Source organism: Eleutherodactylus coqui, chromosome 9 (assembly GCF_035609145.1).
Source record: "Eleutherodactylus coqui strain aEleCoq1 chromosome 9, aEleCoq1.hap1, whole genome shotgun sequence".
NCBI classification, from domain to species: Eukaryota; Metazoa; Chordata; class Amphibia; order Anura; family Eleutherodactylidae; genus Eleutherodactylus; species Eleutherodactylus coqui.
The window spans coordinates 113,691,808-113,712,748 of record NC_089845.1 but is presented as its reverse complement, the minus strand read 5'-3'; the positions used below and the strand labels follow the sequence as shown (position 1 = coordinate 113,712,748).

General features: G+C 43.9%; 1 protein-coding gene across 1 annotated transcript in view; it reads right to left on the bottom strand.

Annotated features, from left to right (window-relative positions):
- The window catches only part of DPY19L4 (dpy-19 like 4), a 55,080-nt gene that overhangs the window by 8,169 nt on the left and 25,970 nt on the right, over positions 1-20,941 (bottom strand). The window contains exons 9-18 of the mRNA XM_066578346.1: positions 18,190-18,324; positions 16,360-16,491; positions 12,591-12,689; positions 11,759-11,832; positions 11,507-11,665; positions 10,179-10,298; positions 7,893-8,013; positions 5,334-5,390; positions 1,736-1,818; positions 247-379 (exon numbers count right to left, since the gene is read on the bottom strand). Coding sequence (XP_066434443.1) covers positions 247-379; positions 1,736-1,818; positions 5,334-5,390; positions 7,893-8,013; positions 10,179-10,298; positions 11,507-11,665; positions 11,759-11,832; positions 12,591-12,689; positions 16,360-16,491; positions 18,190-18,324 — 1,113 coding nt within the window. The remainder of the gene's footprint in view (positions 1-246; positions 380-1,735; positions 1,819-5,333; positions 5,391-7,892; positions 8,014-10,178; positions 10,299-11,506; positions 11,666-11,758; positions 11,833-12,590; positions 12,690-16,359; positions 16,492-18,189; positions 18,325-20,941) is intronic.

Here is a 20,941-nt window from a genome sequence, read left to right as displayed (position 1 = left end):
TTCCAGCTCCGTACCCCCCTGTCTGAGAGCGGCTAACAAGCACTGGCACGCTCGGGCAGACCGTGCTGTAATGTCATCTGCAGCTTACTGAAGCACATCAGGGGGATCTCTCCAGTAACTGCATGCAAGTGAGTAAACCTTATGTTACAGTAGACTGGTGCAAACTAAGACTCCATTTTCCACTTGTAGCTCAGAGTTAAAGCTTAAGACAAAGATTTAAATTTGCAAATGAATCCCAGGAATTACATTTTCATTTCTCCTCATCAGGTCTTCATCATTGTAAACCGGTAAGCTAGTCACCATCCATCCAGTGCATAGTTTTATAGCACCCATCAGCTGAGGGCTTCCAGCAAACACTGCAGTAAGGGGAGCCTGACTTCTGCAGATAAAAGAAGTGTCATTGTTACACATAGTCTAAGATTACTTTAAGGACGAAGATACAAGAGCAAATTCTGCCATTTATGCATCTGCAGCGGTGTTACATCTGCGTTGGTGCCTCCAATCTGGCTTAAAATATCGCAAGAACAAGCTCCTAAAAGCCGGAGAGCTGAGCAGAAATCGAATGGACTCCATTAGAGTCAATGGGGTCCTTTTATCGCGGTTCAGTTCTATCCTGGGACAGAGCAGTTCAGCTGCGGGGATTCTCCTTGTCTCACTGTGAATGCTCATATACTATTGCTGCGAGACACCCTGCATACGCAGAGTCGGCAATGCACGGCATAGGATTCGGCGTTTTCTGCTAGGCAGTGAGCGCTACGTCACTAGTGACATAACGAACATTGACCTGCTAGAAGAAGACTGCTGAGAATGTATATTATGTCACAGGAAGAAGAAGAATCGGCTGGCTGGAGGTGAGGTGACCCGAGGGATTGGAGGAGCCAGGAGCCAGGGGAAGGAATAGATAAGAATAATTATTTATCTTTTTCTAATGACAGAACCCCTTTAAGTTTAGCGGTGCTGTTGTGGTTCAGGCAATAGCGTCGCTAGGGGGAGTCAAGTGTTGCTGAGCAATGATCATATCAAGCGCTTACCAGTGCTGCCACGTCCCCAAAACATGGAAGACCAAGCCGTGGACGGTGAACAGTTCAAGCTGAATTCTTGACTCAACAGTTCTTAACACTTTTCAATCTACTGTCTGACGTCTTCCTACATTCTGATTGAAGCTCGTACAGCTCCAATGTCAGAAGACGTCCGGCAGGGTATTCTTACCGTCTATTGCCAGCCACTCCGCTGTCAGAGCCTCTGGCCAGCAGATGGCACCGTTGTATAACAGCAAAAAGAGAAAGCCTTTTAGGAAACCCTGAGCCCAATATTGGATTGGAAAGGGTTAAAATATTTACAACCATTTTTGCAAACATTTTATGTTCGCGTAGTGAACATCGGGTTGATCTCATTATCAAAACAAGCCTGCAAATGCATCTATACAAGCATAATTGCAACTGGTCTCTGAGTATCAGTCCTGGAATAATAGGAAGGCATAAAACAAACTGCCACTTTCTTGTTATCTTAGAGCAGTGGATTGTGGGATCCCAGAAGACATTCAGATTCCAAGAAGAAAATGACAAATAGCTGACAATTAGTACAAGATATGTAAAGAAAAGCATTTAGAAAGTTAGTCAACAGTTTATATAGATTTTCCCTTCAAAATGGTGTTGAAAAGTAGAGAGTTTCCCTTTAAAGTGGTATAAAACGGTGATGAGTAGTAGAATATATACAGCGTATTGGCAGTACTTACTTTATCCAGTTCATGAGCTCCACTGTGTCAGACTCATAGTGTTCCTCCAATTCGGACAATTCACTAACTATCTTGGGTAAGAACTGTACAACATACAAAAAGCTAGAAGTTGTATGAAGACGTTGTGATGGCAAAGAAGCAGAGTCAGAGGTGAACATTTACAGTATTTGTAAGATCTTGTCAATGGCACATCATGGCTCTAGTGGTGCGACTTACCTACGTGATCGCTTCTATGGGCATATCCCAAGCTTGACACATCATGAATATTTAAAAGGGAATCTGTCACCCTCTTTTTGTAGTCCCCTCTGAGAGCAGCACAAGGTAGCGACAATCACACTGATTATGATGATATGCCTGTTCTGTGTATCTGTGCAGTAGTTTGGGGGAAACTTGCATTTTATTAGTAGCAGCCACGCATAGGATTACGGGAAGTAGCCCTCAATATTCATGAGCTGCATACAAGCAACACCCATCCCACACATCTGCCAATGACTAAAAGCTATCACCCAGTAATAGGCAGACAGCTGTCAATCAGTAGCTGGAGGGTGGGGGGGGCATGGCTAGCTGAATTCATGAATATTGAGGACTACTTCCTACTAATAAAGTGCAAGTTTCTCCCAAACTACTGCACAGAAACATACAGCAGGCATATCACTGTAAGCAGTATGGTGCTCTCAGTGAGGACTGCAAGAAGATGGTGACAGATTCCCTTTAATCAAGTATGAAAAAAAAGTTATGTGAAGGACTCATTCAAGTAAAAGCACATTATTGCCCCGTACAACTACAAAAACCAAGGAGCAATAAAAGGCATTTAAAAGGTTTCTCTCTCTAAAGATACTGCTAAGATATGCCATCAACCACTAATCCCTGTAGATCACTATGACATGACATGCCACTTTTGCTGCCCATGCCCTTTTTTAAATAGGACATCCAACAAAGCAGAGAGGATCCGACAGGAGAGTGGCAAAATGCTTCCGCAGCACCATTGTCACTTCTTCCTGGTGACTGGTAGTACACGGATGGCATTTCTTAGTGATCTGATAATGCTAGTCCATACTTTATATCTGTATATGATAAAGCAGGATGAACAGTCCTTACCGGACTGCACTGAGATTTCTGTGAGGTTTCTCGGGAGGGGTATTGTCTCTCCTTAAGGAGAGCACCTAGAATGTGTGTGGAGACTTATAAAGCCATGCATGCTCCTCCGGGAAATATATGCAAATAAGGAAGATGGTACAATACCTCCGCAGCGCCACCTATTGGATGGCAGCATTCTTTAACCACTTGAGTGGCGGGTTTCTTACCACCCTGTCGTGCCCACCAGGGCAGGTTTTTTTAACTGATCTAATCATTTAATTTCAACTAATTTTCCAGTCGCGTTCCAAGAGCCATAACTTTTTCATTTTGGGGTATATATAATGTATTGCATAACTTTTGTAAAAGAAAATGTAGGGAGATTGGTGAAAAAAAAGAAAAAAAAAAAAGAAATTCTGCCATTTGTTTTTTGGATTTCACTTTTACGGCTTTCAGTGTGCAGAATAAATAATGTGATAACATTATTCTCTGAGTCAGGACGATTCCGGCGACACCAAGTTTATACAGTTTTTTTATGTTTGGCTTTTTTTGTACATTTAAAACATTTTTTTTTCCTAAAGGTTTGCTTTTGAGTCGCCACATTCCAAGAGCCGTATTAGTTTTTTTTCCATTGCCAGAGCTCTAGAAGGCCTTGTTTTTTGTGGGATGAACTCTAGTCTTCATTTATCAAATTTTTAGGAATATGTAAAATTTTGATCGCTTTTTATTCAATTTTTGTTCTAGTGGCAAGATTAACAAAATCTGTAATTCTGGCATGTTTTTTAATTTTATTTTTCACTGCATTCTCTGAGCAGTATAAATAATGCATTAAAGTAATTCTACAGGCCGGTACGATTATGCCAATACCAAATTGTAATAGTTTTTTTTCTTTTTCACAACTTTTTCACAGTTTAAAAAAAAAAAAGTAATAAAAATTTAAATCACCCTCTTTTTGCCATATCTATAATAAAAAAAACAACAAACATATTTGGTATCGCCGCGTCCATAAAAGTCCGATCTATTAAAGTAGTGCATTATTTACCCCGCACGGTGAACGTAGTCTCAAAAAAAAAATAAAGAACGCCACAAATTCACTTTTTCAGTTACCCTGTCTCCCAGAAAAAATGCAATTATAAAAAAGTCGTATGTATTCTGAATTAGTACTAAAGTAAACTACAGGACATCCTGCAAAAAATGAGCCCTCGTTCAACCACGTCGACGGAAAAATAAAAACGTTATTGCGCGCAGAAGATGCAGCAGAAAATAATTTTAAAAATTTAAATGTCTGAAAAAAATACAAGTACTACAGCAAAAACAAACCTATACAAGTTTGGTATCGTAGTAATCGTACTGACCCATAGAATAAAGTTATCACGTCATTTTTGTTGCAGTTTGTGTGCCGTAGAAACAAAACGCACTGAAAGATGGCGGAATGTTTTTCTTTTCCTTTTACTCCACTTAGAATCTTGTAAAAGTTTTTCAGTACATTATATGGTACATTAAATAGCACCATTAAAAACTACAATTCGTCCCGCAAAAAACAAGCCCTCATACAGCGACATCGATGGATAAATAAAGGAGTTATGATTTATTAAATGGGTGGGGAGAGGGGGGAGGAAAAGAAGAAAAGGGGAAAAAAAAGAAAAAAAAGGGGCCGTGTCATTAAGGAGTGAAATAATGTACTAACTTCCTCCTCTGGGTCATTACGACGCAGGGATACCACATGTGTAATTTTGTTTCATTTTTTACAAAGTAAAGGGAGACAAGTGTTTTTATTTGTTTAATAATTTTTTAACTTTTTTTTTTTCTTTAACTTTTATTTTGTCGTGCCTTTAGGGGACTTCCACAGAAACCCATCAGGACACCTAGATCACATTCCAAGGGTCCGATGGTAACAGCCCTTTACATGCTGCAGTCGCATAGACCACGGCATATAAAGGGTTAACACAGCAGAGATCGGAGGTTTTCTCCATTCTCTGCTGCGTAAGAGCTGGTGCCCGACTATCCTCTGACAGAGGGAGCCCCCTCCCTCTGTCAACCCTTTACATGCTGTGATCGTATAGACCATGGCATGTAAAGGGTTAACACAACAGAGATCGGAGGTTTTCTCCATTCTCTGCTGTGTAGAGCTGGTGACTGGCTATCCTCTGACAGCCAAACACCAGCTCTCCCTGCCACTGAGACCATCCGCTGGTTCTGACAAGCCGATGGTCTCTATGGCAACCTCTAAACAAAGCAGTGCAGGAATTTGAAAATAGAAGCGGGAGATTGCCAGCAGATCGGCAATATCTTCCTGCTTCTGTTTTGCAAAGTCCTGCACTGCTCTGTGTGGGTCTGTGCAGGCAGAGCACCATGCCACAGCTTATGGCAGTGTGCTCTGCAGCTCCCATAGTGAAACGTAGCCCGGAAATTTTCCAGGCTATATCGCTACGGGCAGTGGAGCTCGTCCCAGAAAATTTCTGACCATGCCACTCAATGGGTTAAACAAGTGTTTAAAACAATGATTGGGAATCGTTTCTCTTACCTCTCTCCATAGACTGAAGCCAATCACTGTGGGGACTGCGGCACTTAACACAAAAGCCTGTGCAAGAAAGGAAAATTAAAAGAACGTTATAGTAGAAGCAGGAACATAGGAAGATCTGCAGTCTCCAGACATTATGGCATATACAGTATTCTGAATACAATGCTAGATTTTGAAAGATTTTGAATGAGTTCAGACGTGGTGCGAATCCGTAGCAAATAATAGTACAATACAGGCTGATGAGTATTGCAAACACCATATACTTTTATGGGAAATTTGCATGTGGAGGATTTTCAAATACTAATTAGTTGTGGAATTACGGTAGATTTTCAACCACGACTTCCACCCCATCAACGTATAGGAGTGAAAGTCCTAGTGAATCTGCACCTACTGCATGAGGGTCTTCCAAAGGAATTTCCACTGGATTCGTGGTGGAATATTTGGCCTTATTTTCTAGTCATCAGAGCCAAGATTAGGTGTGGGAAGAATGACAGAATTAGCTCTATTACAAATGTCAAATTTGAATGCAGAGATCGGTAAAACAAGTGTTCTGGCATAAATGATAGCTGAGAAATTAGCGGCCCTGGACGCAGGGTGGCTGGGCAGGGATGGAGGGGAGATATGTTGAGGAATGGCCTGGCATACAGGAAAGTGGGGTCATTTTTTCCCACATTTCCTCTATACAATGTCTCATTAAAGAGACCCTTTGGTCCTGAACAAACCAAGATAGTCACAACGCTTCTCTGACTACCTGATGCACACTGTGCATTGGCTTATACATCGTTAGCTGAAAACACTACATGCTGCCGAGATTGGCCAGTACTAGCCAATCACAGCAGCATGTAGTGTTTTAGACTACCAATGCATATTTTACATGAGATAGACTGAAGCGCGGTATAGTCATCCTCGTTTCTCTGGGATTCAAGGGTCGCTTTAACCGCTCTACAGTTTAGGATGAGCTCTGTTTGTTCTACAGGTAAAGGACATTACGGTTTTGGACGAACAGAGCTTGTACAAGTTGTAGCTCTGCTTCTATTAGACTATGAGAACTACAGGTGTGTATTAAGTGTTATTTTAAAGCCCAGAAGCTTGTCAATGGCACTGGTAGAAGTAGAGCTACAGCCGTTTGAAGTGGGAATGGGAATACTGAATTTACAGCTGTCATTTCAGAGCGGGGAACAGGAAGGGGGATGGAGAGCAAATAAACAGGCAACAGAGAAGATCTGCGATTCTCCTCTCTGTAATCACCCGCCTTATAAATCAGAGAATATATTTGCTCTCCGATTGTCACATACGGGGTCTTTTTCCTAGAAAAGTGAGTGAGAAGATGAGTAATTGCTTATTTAATCACTCCTCTAGACTATTTAACTATGCTAACTGCGACATCTAAACATTTTTCAGAAGAAAAATATTTGAAACCCCCCCCCCCCAAAAAAAAAACTACAATTAAGTATTGTCACAACCCATGCTATATACTACAATATTACATTATTTATCTAGATTCAGATTTTTTAAAATACCCTTTTTCTGGTTAGCTCACTTCCCCAAAACAGGAATAAAGAGTAATCAAAGAAACACATAAGCCTCAATATGGTACCAATAAAAGTCATCCTGCAAAAAAAGCCCGCCTACAGCTGTCACTGTAAAAATAAAAATGCTGCGTTCCTGAAATGTGGCGCCACGTGTAAAAACAAGAACTAGTTACACTGCAGTAAAAATGGCAAAACATAAAAACTATGCACATTTGGTGTTGTCAGAATTGTAATGACCTGCAAAATAAAGTTAACATAATATTTATACCACATGGTAAATCCCAAAAAACAATGCTGAAAATGCTTTTTTCCCATTTTCGAACAGCAAAAAAATTATTAAAAGTTACTGAATACTTTACATGTAGCTGAAATTGGTTCCTATAAGAACTAAAAGTCATCCCTGTGACATTTTCAGGTGTGTGTTTCATATTTTAATGTGACTTTTAGGGGGTAATTAACAGCTACCGTGTTTCCCTGAAAATAAGACACTGTCATATTAATTTTTGCCCCTAAAGAGGCAGAGTGTCTTATTTTCAGGGTGGGGGTTGATACTCACCTGGTCCGCGGCTGGTTTTCGTTGACTCTGCGGCAAGTTGCAGTTCCTCCGTGTTGACATATCAGTTTCTTTCTGGTAAACAGGGCTCCAGCAAAGTGAGTGCTGTGATTGGATCGAGCGCCAGCCAATAACAGATGGCGATAGATGAGCCCATCACAGCCATTCAGTGATGTCATTCACGCCGCGGACCAGGTGAGTATTGACGTGTTTTTTTCCATGTAGGTTAGCTAGGGCTTATTTTTGGGGGAGTGCTTATATTTCAAGCCTTCCCCGAAAACCTGAGTAGGGCTTATTATCGGTGAAAAGCGGTAGTATGAATTTTTGCTTCAGTATATCTGATCCCGATGTGATCAGGCCTGAATGGATTACATTGCGTGGGACACTACACAGAATATGTTCACTTTGGGAACCAGCTAAATACCATGGTGCCTCTGGCAATACCTCTACATGCTATGGGTAACGCTGCATACTTACCAGCACAACTGGATGTACAGTTTTCAGACGAATCCACTTGAAAAGTGTTAACCAAAGTTCCGGAGAACAAACACCGAAGGCAGCGAGAACGCAGACGTAAGGCGTCCACAGGTACTTCATTCTGAAACAGATGGACAACAGGTCAATCCCATTTGTTGGAACATTTAGTTGATATCGGAGCAGTATTGCCATTCTGGAGTTTTTGGATATTCTTTGGCTTTCCTAGCAGATACAGCAATGAAAAATTCAAGGACTTAGACGAGCAATTCAGTGATATTTGGGGAATATGCTTCTTAACCCCTTAATGCCACAGGACGTACGTTTACGAGCTGGCAGGGGGGGGGTAATTCACGCAACAGGATGTAAACGTACGTCCTACGGATGGCACAGGCTCAGAAGTGAGCCAGTGCTATCCTGCAGTAGGAGCCGGCGAGGGCATCGATCCCCGCTGTTAACCCCTTACATGCCGCGATCAATGTAGATTGACTGCAGCATGCAAGGGGTTAACACCGTAATTGGCCCTCCGCTATACAATTGGGGAGGGCCGCTAGTTTGCCATGGTACCCAAAAGCCAGACATTAGTGTGCGGGCCTGCCATGGCCTGTGATTGCTATTGTGAGGAATAATGCATTGCAGTACAGGAGTAGCGATTAGGGCTTTACTTGTTCAAGTCCCCCACAGAAACAGAAAAATGTAAAAAAATATAACACATTAAAAAAATACGGTAGATCCCACTTATTTAGTATCATCGTATCCATAACAACTCATTCAATAAATCAAACACTATTTATCCTGCACGACAAAAACCTTAAAAAACCCTAAAAAAAACTGCCAGAAAAAAAAAGAAGAAAAGAGATCATAAAGCTGTTAATACCCCAAAATGATACCAATAAAAACTATAATTAAAAAAAATTGGATATTGTCATAATCGTATTGACCCGTAGAAAAAAAATTTGTCATGTCATTTATGCTGCATGATTAACAATGAAAAAAAAATTGGCAGAATTGATGCTTTTTTTCTCCCTGCCCTCCACAAAAAAAGTAATAAAAGTTTTACAATACATTTTATGTACCAATAAAAATTACGGTTCACCACGGAAAAAACAAGCCCTTTTATGGTCATGTCCACCGAAAAATTAGAAAAGGTACGGCTAACTTTGGCTTAAAGGAATGCTGCCTTCCAATAGGTGGCACTGTGGGGGTATTATGTCATCTCCCTTATTTGCATATTACCCAGAAGAGCATGAATGGCCTTTTGAGTTTCCTCACTCACCCTCTGACTGCTCTCCCTAAGGAGAAAAGATAGCGTTTCTGACCCGCTTCCCAGGCCTCTTACTAGCAAAGCCAGACTCCTACTGCACACTGATGAAGTGCAAATACCCTGAAACAGCTGTCTGCACATGGCAAGGCCAGACTCCTACTGCACACTGATGAAGTGCAAATACCCTGAAACAGCTGTCTGCACATGGAGTCTGGCTTTGCTTTTGATTCCCAGTCATTGTTACACGGCTTGTATTAAAGGGGTTGTCCCGCGAAACAAAGTGGGTCTATACACTTCTGTATGGCCATATTAATGCACTTTGTAATGTACATTGTGCATTAATTATGAGCCATACAGAAGTTATCAGAAATTTTTCACTTACCTGTTCCGTTGCTAGCGTCCTCGTTTCCATGCAGCCGTCTAATTTTCAGCGTCTAATCGCCAAATTAGACGCGCTTGCGCAGTCCGGGTCTTCTTCTTTTCTCAATGGGGCTCCGTGTAGCTCCGCCCCGTCACGTGCCGATTCCAGCCAATCAGGAGGCTGGAATCGGCAATGGACCGCACAGAAGCCCTGCGGTCCACCGAGGGAGAAGATCCCGGCGGCCATCTTCAGCAGGTAAGTAAGAAGTCACCGGAGCGCGGGGATTCAGGTAAGCGCTTTCCGGTGTTCTTGTTTAACCCCTGCATCGGGGTTGTCTCGCGCCGAACGGGGGGGCTGTTGAAAAAAAAAAACCCCGTTTCGGCGCGGGTCAACCCCTTTAAGAGTCTGACTTTGGAATGCTGCCTTCCAATAGGTGGCGCTGTGGAGGTATTATTCCATCTCCCTTATTTACAGGGAGCCAGGAGAAGCGAGTATAAACTCTTTATTATGGTTTTCACATAAGGGACCCTTTTTTAGAAAGAAGTTTCGTTTCTGACAACCCCCTTAACAAACAAAGGCCGTATACAGACAGAGGAATATTTTTGTTTTGCTTCAGGACTTTTTAAAAGTCAGTTTTATTAAGTAACCAAAAGAGAGTTCTCACCCCTCAAAGCTCATGGCCAGGAAACCAAGCAGAAGACTTTGGATGACATGATAGATGACCTCTGGTTTTTCTCCAACTTGTCCTTCCTCAGGAGTAGCATTACAATGGACCGGCTGACCCCTATATAAAAGGAAAAAAAACAAACATTATTATTTGTGTCAAGAAATAAAAGCATGAAATACCAAAAAGAAACCCAAAAAACATTTTCACATTCTGACCGGGGCATTCTGGTAAAGGTGGTGTAGAAAGCCGTAATTAATGGGGAAAGAAATTTACCCTAAGTTTATGAATAAAGGGCAAACTGAAGTCTATGTTTTATTACGACTTTATTCACTGTGCATTTTTTGTCACGATTTTCGCAAATCCATGGCAATACAATGTAGGTTTTCCCACAAAACTACGTCAAACCGCAACAAAAACAGAGAATGTGAATATAGCATTGAAAAGAATCTATGAGGCAAAATATGCCTACCAAAGACTTGCAGTGCTTGGGCACTAAGGGCCGATTTAGACACCACGATTTTCGCTCAAAAATCGCTCAAAGCAGTCTTTGAGCGATATTCGTTGGGTCTAACTGCACTGACATTGTGCAGTTTTCATTACGGAATTGCTGATGGTTTTCTTTCATCCTGCTGAAAGAGAACGATCAGCCTTATCAGGAATTCACAGCGGGATACATCTGATACTATTGTTTCAGCTGTATCCCGCTCCCTGAACACAGGCGGGTTATGAAGAACACAGCGGCCCCGCTTGTCTTCGGCATACTCTGCTCGGAGCGCTCAGCTATATAACAGCCGGGAGCTCCGAGCAGAGAACAGTGGGATGCAGAAGACAAGCGGCCCCACTTGTCTTCTGCTCCCCAGCTTGGAGCGCTCAGCTGTATAACAGCTGGGCACTCCGAGCAGAGTACAGCTGGATACAAAAAAACAAGCGATGTCTTTTGAGTAATAATCGTTGTGTCTAAACCAGGCTTTACAGATCTGCGGGCACATATGTTTTTCAAGTTCATATCTCATCGACTGTAGAGGAAAGAAGTTTAATGTGTAGTGCAAATTACGTTGCATGTGCCCCGAGAGCAGTGTCAAGCCCAACCATGGGTCTTGGTGGTTAAATCTGCCCAACGTCTCCCAACCCAGCCTTAGGCAACATCACTGTAAGCTGTGGTGAAATTGTACAGACTGGCTCTACGTTCTGGTTTATAGATGGGAGGAACTTGAACAGGAGACCCACCCTCCATGAAGTCCCATTAAGAATATGGACAGGGGTTGTCAGGGCTAGTCAACCCCTTTAATATTGTGGGGCTGTATTATAAAAGATAAACTACATACCAAAACCTTTTAAATATTCCCTGGGATATGGAGAATAGGCAAATGATTAACACCAGGATATAAAAAGGCAGAAGTGAAGACTGTGTGAGCCGTATAAGGTAGTCCTGAGATGGTGGCTGGAACGATTCCTGGCACAGCAGCCAGTTCACCGTGAAGTTCCTGCATTGGAAAAGCAGATGGGTAAAACAATAAAAAACACGCATAAACTAAAACAAATGCAATGCAAGAACAGGTCCATTACAGCCAACTTACTTGGTAATATTCAGTCCAAATTTTACTTCAAGAGACTTAAGGATTTGATAGTTTTCTTTGTGAGGAACCAAGGTCTGAAAAGTAAGGGTGGATTTGTATAGGATTACAGAGGGCGATAGATAGATAGATCGATCACTTCCTGGAGGCGGGGTTTACAAACCCCATTACCAGGAAGCTATCTTCTGTCGGCAGCTGAGGACTAATATAAGAGCACCGGAGACCAACGGGAAGGCCCCAGACGACGCCTGCTGGGTAAGTATGATAAGGCATCCCCTGAAAATAAGACCCTGCACCTCTTTTGGGGCAAAATTTAATATAGGACAGGGTCTTATTTTCGGGAAAACACGGTGTATATATTACATACACACACATACGCAATCCATTAAAATACTATGTGACGAGTGTAGCTCTGCTTAGTGGCGGACAAACACTGCACTCTTTTTGGCCATTGGTGACCATAAAAGCATAACTTTAAAAAGTACCTTTAATAATATTGCAGGCGCCATTTACGGTCAGAAGCCTAAAAGTGACAATGGTCAAGAAAGTAGGCTGTCTGGATGCTTAAGATACCACACAACACTGGAAGTCTCTCTGTAAAGTTCATTGCAAGCCATCCAGACTACCCGAGGCTTGTACTTCATCCAAAAACACCATTTTTCTCCAGTACCGCCACCACACCCATCCAGGGGCTGCGGCTAATGATGCAGTTCATCCGCATTCAAGGGAATGGGACAGAACTGCTATTCCAGCCACGGCTTATGGACAGGCGTGGCACGGCTTGTGTTCAGAAAGCCGGCCCCTTTTCCTAGACAACCCCTTTAATTCCACTTACTCTTATTAAAAGATGCAATGATACCGCAATTGTAAACGCCAAATAGAAGTACATTATCTTCATCACTTTTGCTCTGAATGTTCCCTTCTTCACGCTGATCTGGGGAAAAGAAGAAAGCAAATTAAATCTTCATAAAGAAGGCGGCTTTTTTGTTTCCACTTGTAATTGTGCAGAGGAAGGTTCAGTAAGGGTGCATTTACACGGATGAGAGCAATATCTATCCAAGAATATCAGACCAATATTGCGCCTTTAAAATTACGATGTTCACTGCGAGTTCATTGTGATTTGGGAGAGGGGAAAAAAAAAAAAAGAATCGAATTCCAGTCTCTGCACTGGAGTCAGGCATGACTGAGTGGTTGATGATCCAACCAAACCTCGTCAAAGTTTGTAGCGCCTGCTGAAGGCTCTCCAGTTTGCCTGCCCGAGACGGGCCTTTTATGAGTATATTGTCCAGGTACGGGATGGCGACAATGCCTCTGGCAGGAAGGAGAGCCATCACTGTTGAACGGACCTTTGTAAACACACGGGGTGCCATGACCAACTCAAAAGGCAGAGATGCAAACTGATAATGGTTCCTCTGTACCTCGAAGCGGAAGAACCTCTGATGTGTCCCATGTATGGGAATGTGGAGATAAGCGTCCTTTATATCGATCAAGGAAAGGAACTCCCCTGGCTCCATGGATGCGATGACCGATCTCAGAAACTCAAGGCGAAAATGCCTTGCTGTGACATAGCCTGGCATATTCTTAGAAGCCGCATCCGTGTCTCAGGTCTTAAGCTAGAGCGCATGGCGAGAAGCCACAAATGCTGCCGATGCCCGAGCCAGACATTTTATTGAATCTAGGGAAGCTTCGCATATGAACTTCCCTGCTTGAACGATGTTGTCTCAGGCAGGGCGTCCGAGAGGATCCCCTGGAATAACAGTTTGGCCCACGCCACAGTGGGCTTACTGACCTAGGTAGAGGCAAAAAGGGTGAGCAGAGCAGCTCCTGCTGCCTCAAAGGTAGTCCTAGGCAGAGAGTCTATCTTCCTGTCTTGTGGGTCAGAAAGCAATGCAGTATCAGCCATGGGTAGGGTGGTGTGCTTGGCCAAGCGAAACACCGGGGGGGGGGGGATCTACCACAGCTGAAGACCAATTTTTTACCAAGTCTTCCGGAAAAGGGTACAGAATGTTCCAGGCCTTGCCGGGCCCCTTGAAACGCTTGCAACGAATCTTCCACTCCTTCGCCAGGATGCCCTCAAATTGCGCATGAGGCCGGAATAACTCAGGACGCTGCCTGTGGCGTCTAAAAGACACGGCTGCAGCGGGACCCGCCGAAGGCTGTTCTGTAACGTGAAAGGTATCCTCCACTGCTACAACCAAACTGTTCACTAGGGTAGATAACTTTGAAGCTTGGTCCTCATCTATATCTAAGGAAAAGTGAGAGAGTTCCGCCACCGACTGACTGCTGCCCCCAGACGCCGGGGCTGATGGCCTATTTGTCTGGGAGGTAGAAGGCTGAGAGACGGACAAACGAGGGGAATGACAATATCTAATTCTCCTGCATGGTTTGCCATGAGACAACTCCTGGGACTGAGAAGATCTACCCCTCTTGCGTGGCCTCCCGTAAGATCAAATCATTTCCATCCGAACCATAAGAAGGCAGGTGGTTGTGATTGCAATCCAGACGGTGTAAAATGGCTGTTGAGATTCTAGCCAGGTCAGAGACCGCAGTGGCAAGGCAGTGACTAACTGTCCAACGAAAACAGGAGGGAAATCCACAGTGGGTACTATGGGCACCTGCCGTAATGGGAGGCAGTCCGCACAGCGGGGTTCAGACTGGTCTCATGTGAATTTAGTGTTACAGTGATCACAGACGTAAAAAGTGGCTCTGGCTGCAGACTGTCCGGAACCTTCCTGTCTAGGGTCGGACATGGCGCCAAAAAAGTACTGTGTAAAAGTATCACTGAATTGTATGCTGCACAGGTCACTGCAGGGGAGTACAGCGCAGTTTGCCTCAGGCAGAGCTTACCCAGTCCTACATGGCAGACAGATCACAGCTGGAGATTCTGGATCCCTGATGCAGAAAACTTCTCCCATGCAGCAGTAGCAAACCGCTCTGGAACACACAGCCGTGTGGAGCTAGATGGCGATGTGAGCAAGAAGGGGGAGAGGGGCCCAAGATCCTTAGGCTGGTGAAGTCAATGCGAGATGTGAATGGCCCTCCTCTCAAAGTTCCTGTGCTCCCGTCACGTGGGCGCAGCCTAGCTTGGCCCGAAATCGAGGCCTAAAGTTGCAGCTCGTCCGGCCAGGAGAGCCGGCCTGATCAGCGCTGCCATCAGCCCACGAGACTCCACGGCAGCCGCAGACACTCAAGAAAGCATCGCTCCGCCTCCGCTGGTAGGCCCGAAAAGCTGGGACCCAGGGTGTCTGGATCGGTCGGCAGCGAGCACCGGATGAGCCACCATGGGCAGCTCCACTGCTCACTATGTCCTTGGGCTTCCCGGTGTCCGTAGGAACCCGAAAAAAAGCCGCCGCAGCCAGTAAGACGGGGCCTTTATTTTTGTAGGCGCCATAGAGTGAAGCACCCGAGCAGCGCCGCCGCAGTGCACCCGAATGGTTGCCATCTGCATTCCTGCGTCTTGTTGTGCCAGTACACTAAAAGTACAAAGCAGGCAGCCGCAACCATCATTTTATATTGTAAAGTGTGTAATAGAGATACTGCCTACGTAGTTAACATCAATGGCTGATGCGGAAGATATGATATCAAGCATTATTACTATGATACAATATACATTATTATGCCGTACATTTAGTAAAAAGGTCTCCAAAAAAACATCACTCTCATCCATGGACTGTGCCTCTGCTCCATTTAATGGGAACGTGTCCTTTCCAATGAGCACAAAAACTAAACTCATGGGCTCATAAGAGCGAACACAGTGAGGAGGATCTTACTCGAATGGCTTCTAATTGTGAAATCCGCGATCGCCGCCTGCGTGGAGGATTTGCGGCGAAATGCAGTCATTAAAAGACCTGAATTTTCGCTTTTTCCTTTACACTCACAAATATGAATTGCGCATTCCGCTAGTAGAAGAAAAATCGCAGCATGCTCTATTTTGCTGTGGACTCCGCGCGGACGACCTCCTCCATTAACATAGAGTATGGGGTGCAGGTACACGGGTCATTGCTTAGTGACGGCGTGGGAAATACAAACAATGAAAAAAACAAAACTGTACTGCGCATGACCAATGGGGAGTGTGTGAAAATAGCCTTTTAGAGACCATTTTTTTTGTAGCCCTCACTGAGAGCACCATACGGTAGCGCCTGTCACACTGATTGCAAGGATATGTCTGCTGTATGGATCTGTGCAGTAGTTTTGGAGAAACTTGTATTTTATTAGTAACAGCCAGATACAGAACTAGTGCTATATATTCATGAGCTGCAGCCAGCCACAACCACCCCTCCCTCCAGCCAATGATTGGCAGCTGTCTCTCTATGCACAGTAATAGTCAGACAGCTGTCAATCATTGTCTGGAAGGCAGGGTAGGTGTAAGCCTGCAGCTCATGAATATTGAGGACTACTTTCAGTAGTCCTCTCTGCATGTGCCACCACTGAAAAAATGCAAGTTTCTCAAAAACTACTGCACAGATCCACACAGCAGACATGTCACTGTAATCAGCGTGACTGTCACTACCAAGTCATGCCCTCAGATAAGGAAGCCTAACAGGCGATGATGGATTTTAAAAGATATAGTGTAGATAAGAGTGTAGAAATTGTTATTAGTTTACCTGGAGGCTTTTGGCAATCATAGAACCTATTACAAGGCTTAACAGAGGAGATGTCAGCAATGCTGAATTTTCAAACTGAAGTAAATATCCCAAAAACACAGAGAATAAGTACATTTTTTGCACTTCGTGCACCTGCAAAGCAAAGAACAAAACTAAAAATTCTGCCACAAACTTATCAGATTACATTACATTAAGGAAACATTAAAGGGGTTGTCCCGCGAAAGCAAGTGGGGGTATACACTTCTGTATGGCCATATTAATGCACTTTGTAATGTACATTGTGCATTAAATATGAGCCATACAGAAGTTATTAACTTACCTGTTCCGTTGCTAGCGTCCCCGTCTCCATGGTGCCGTCTAATTTCAGCGTCTAATCTCCCGATTAGACGCGCTTGCGCAGTCCGGTCTTCTCCCTTCTGAATGGGGCCGCTCGTGCTGGAGAGTTGCTCCTCGTAGCTCCGCCCCATCACATGTGCCGATTCCAGCCAATCAGGAGGCTGGAATCGGCAATGGAACGCACAGAGCCCACGGTGCACCATGAGAGAAGACCTGCGGTCCACCGTGGGTGAAGATCCCGGCGGCCATCTTCGCAAGGTAAGTAAGAAGTCACCGGAGCGCGGGGATTCGGGTAAGTACTATCCGGTTTTTTTTTTAAACCCCTGCATCGGGTTTGTCTCGCGCCGAACGGGGGGGCTATTGGAAAAAAAAAAAAACCCGTTTCGACGCGGGACAACCCCTTTAAGCATTTAGTTCATGCCTTTTTTTTCAAAAAAATAAATAAAATCGTGGTGACAGACCCCAATGCAACTCTTATAAAGACAAGTCAGTGTTTGCGAGTGCCCCGTCCTCTCAGGCGGCTCAAGAGCAGGGTATGTACTGTATTACATGCATGTGGTGCCGCCCTTATAAGTTGATATACTGCTAGGAATCTTATGGTCAAAGTCCGGGAAACAGCCCAGCCATTTGTGTCAACAGTAGCTCATTCTGTTCCCTGAATTGGAGTTTGGGATATCGCATACAGCAGCTGTTTGGATTTGCCACAGCCCCTAATATGAGACGAGTCTCTGACAGAATCTCTTTAATGAAGACTTAAGGCCCGTCCACACTTACTTCTGCAGCTTCCATTTAACATAAAGTGTGTCCTGGCCTGACTGTGGGTCTCTGGACATGAAATTTATTCATGATGTTCAGACTTCAGGTCTGAAGACTTTCATTCAAGCCCGGACACACAGATGTCTGTACGTTAAATGGATGCTGCAAAGGTAAGTGTGGATGGGCCCTCAATTATGTGTACTTAAGTCAGTATTATTTTAGCTGTTTAACAACACTTAAGCCCCATTTTGATGCAACGATTGTCATTTGAATGAATGAAATAATGACTTTTTGCTTTCAAATGCTGAGCGTTTACACGTAAAGATAATAGTTTGAAATCTTCGCCATTTCCATCATTATCTAAGTAAACACTGTATATGTTGCTTGCTCAGGTGGACGTGTGTTTATGCGAAGAATCTCTGGCTGGAAAGTTTTTAATTCGTGTGAAGAAAAAAAGTCATTGTCTACTGCCGCATGAGTTAGTTATCATGTTTAGCTGGACAATCACCCCTCCCCTTAAGTCGTTTGAATGCCATTTAAACCTAACGACAAGTGAACAAACTAACGACTATTTTTATGCAGGCTGAAACTCATCGATAAGTGAACGAATAGTGCACGATGGCCGAGCGTTTCCTGTAATGATTATTGGTGAAATTCGTTCGTTTGAACGAATTTTGAGCGATAATCGTTGCGTGTAAACGGGCCTTTAGTCACAAATGTACATATAATAGAAATTACCTTTTCCTTCTTGACGAGAGAGAGCCCATCAAGCAGACATAAGGATAAGGCCTGTATAAAAAGCAGGTAATGGCTGTACTCCCACATCATGATGAAGGTATAGGTGGATGCACACATGAACAGGTAGCAGATCCTCTGAAAAGACAAGACACAGATCACTTAATGACTTTAAGGTCCCCGTACACAGTCTAAAGTCGATCAAAATGGACAATTTCAACCAACTATTTCAATCCTTTGAAGATACTTGTGTTTAGGGGGATAAGAGCCCTTTATCAACGGCCGATAAATCGTTTAGATTGCTGCATCCAGTGAGAATCTAAACGATCAGTCAGTGTAAAGGCACGCCCCGACTGAACGACGAATGAAAATTCATTCACTTCTTTTTCATTGTTCAGTTTCAGCATGCAGAAAACTGAATGGCGGATCAGCCCATGTAAAACAGACACTTTTCACTTATGAATGACTGCCTGCTTACTGTGAATGGAGGCAGGTGGTCCAGAACGAATCCCGGCCCCACCCGCTTACATTCACTAGCGATAATTGTTCCTAGTAAAAGCACAAAAACAATTATCACTGGGATGATCTATGTGCGATAAGTCGTCCCGTGTAAAAGGGCCTTAAGACAGCAGCTTATCTTCAGGGGACCAAAAAGATTGGACATTGAAATTTAACCCTTTCCAATCTACTGCCTGATGTCTTCCTACATTCCGATTGAAGCTTGTACAGCTCCAATGTCAGAAGACGTCCGGCATGGTATTCTTACCGTCTATTGCCAGCCACTCCGCTGTCGGAGCCTCTCTGGAGCACACACACACACTGGCTTTAGCCAGCAGATAGCACTGTTGTATAACAGCAAAAAGAGAAAGCCTTTTAGGAAAACTAGAATCCAAAATTGGATTGGAAAGGGTTAATGTCCAGAAAAAAAGAGAAATCAGGAACATATACTGCTAAGGGACAGTTGAGCCGCCTTCATACACATTAGAGAGTCGTACTGCTCCGCCATTATTGGCGGATTTCAGACAACTACACACTAATGTGTATGGAGGCATTAAAGCGACCCTGTCGATCTGGAGAAACAAAGATGGCCACATCAGCTTCTCTGACTACTTGGGACTTTATTCACACAAACGGTTTTATGTGGCTATGTAGCCGCGTTTTCACGCCTGGCCGAAAAATGTGACTGAGGCATTGGATTCCAATGTATTTGTTCACATGGGCGAATTTGCAGCACGTAAAAACGTTGCACCAGAAAAAATAGCGCATACGCGACTGAAATCAGCAGGCACTTTTACACCCGGCTGGAATAGATAGTTTTGGTTCTATCTTTCAACCCATATACGCTGGCGGCTCCCATACACTCCTATGGGAGCTACAAAATAGGGAGGAGGCGGCAGTTTAGCAGCGTCCAATGCAGGGAAAAGCTTACAGGTGCCTCTTTTCAGGCATTTCGAGGATTTATGCCAAGCGAGGGTTTTTCGGGCTGTGACGTATTTTTTCGCTAGTAAGTCGCACCCGCACATGTGAATGGACAAGAAAATGCTAAGTAAGCTCTGGACTTGATCGCTTCGGGTACGAGCAAACGTAAAAACGCCTACGCTTGTGTGAATGAAGACTGATGTACACTGTATCAGTATAAATCATTATTCTATAACACTGCACCTACTGTAATTAACCAGTGCAGTTCACACGAGCAGTGCTGGCCGGTGAGACCAGCATGTTGCGTCTTAAGGCCCATTTACACCCAACGATTATCGCTCAAAAGCCATCGTATGAGTGATAATTGTTGTGTGTAAATGCTCCCATCTGTCACTCTTCAGCTGAAGGATAATTTTTAGGTGAGCATAAAATCCATCGTTCAGCTGGAGAGAAGATAACCCAGACAGCATGCTGTGTTTTCTGTCCATGTTATTTAGCCGACAGCCAATGGCAGAACAAAGGAGCTCAATGCAAAGAACAGACCACCTGCTGTTCTCTACATGTAGCTCTCAGAGGCACATTTACATGCAAATGAAGGTGATAAGCTGCTAAAGGACATTAGTGTCCATTAGCAGTTTATGCAAAACAATCGCTCAAAACGAATTGAAAGATTATCTTTGCATGTAAATGGACCTTTAGACCAGTGTTCCCCAACTCCAGTCCTCAGGGACCGCCAACAGGTCATGTTTTCAGGATTTCCTCAGTGTTGCACAGGTGATGTAATTATTGCCGGAGCCTCAGACATTGCCACAGCTGTTCTTGCCATAGGATATCCTGAAAACATGACCTGTTGGTGGTCCCTGAGGACTGGAGTTGGGGACCGCTGCTTTAGACTACTGATGCATACAATTACACAGCATGCTTGCAGATAGTCCAAGAGGCAGTGCAGCCATTTTTGCTTCTCCAGGCCCAGAGGGTCACTTTAAGTTGGTGTAACGATAGTTCAGAGACAATAGGTCATTTAGCAGTTCAAGTGTTTAGAAAAGTTAAGTGACAAAGATACGCAGGGATTTGACAGCAGGGAAGGTATTGCTGCAAAACCAGACAGCAAAGATGGGGGACAAACAAGATGAGTAAGGCCTCACTCACACAGGCATATTTGTAGAGTGTTTAGCGTTGCTTTTTCAGCGTTGTGCTAAACGCTGTACAAGGCTCCCATTCATTTCAATGGGGCTGTTCACACAAGCGTCAAACGCAGAATCTTCAACGCTGCGCTTTGACAGCGATGCATGTTCTATCTTTGCCCGTTTTTAGCCCTGCGTCGCCCATTGAAATG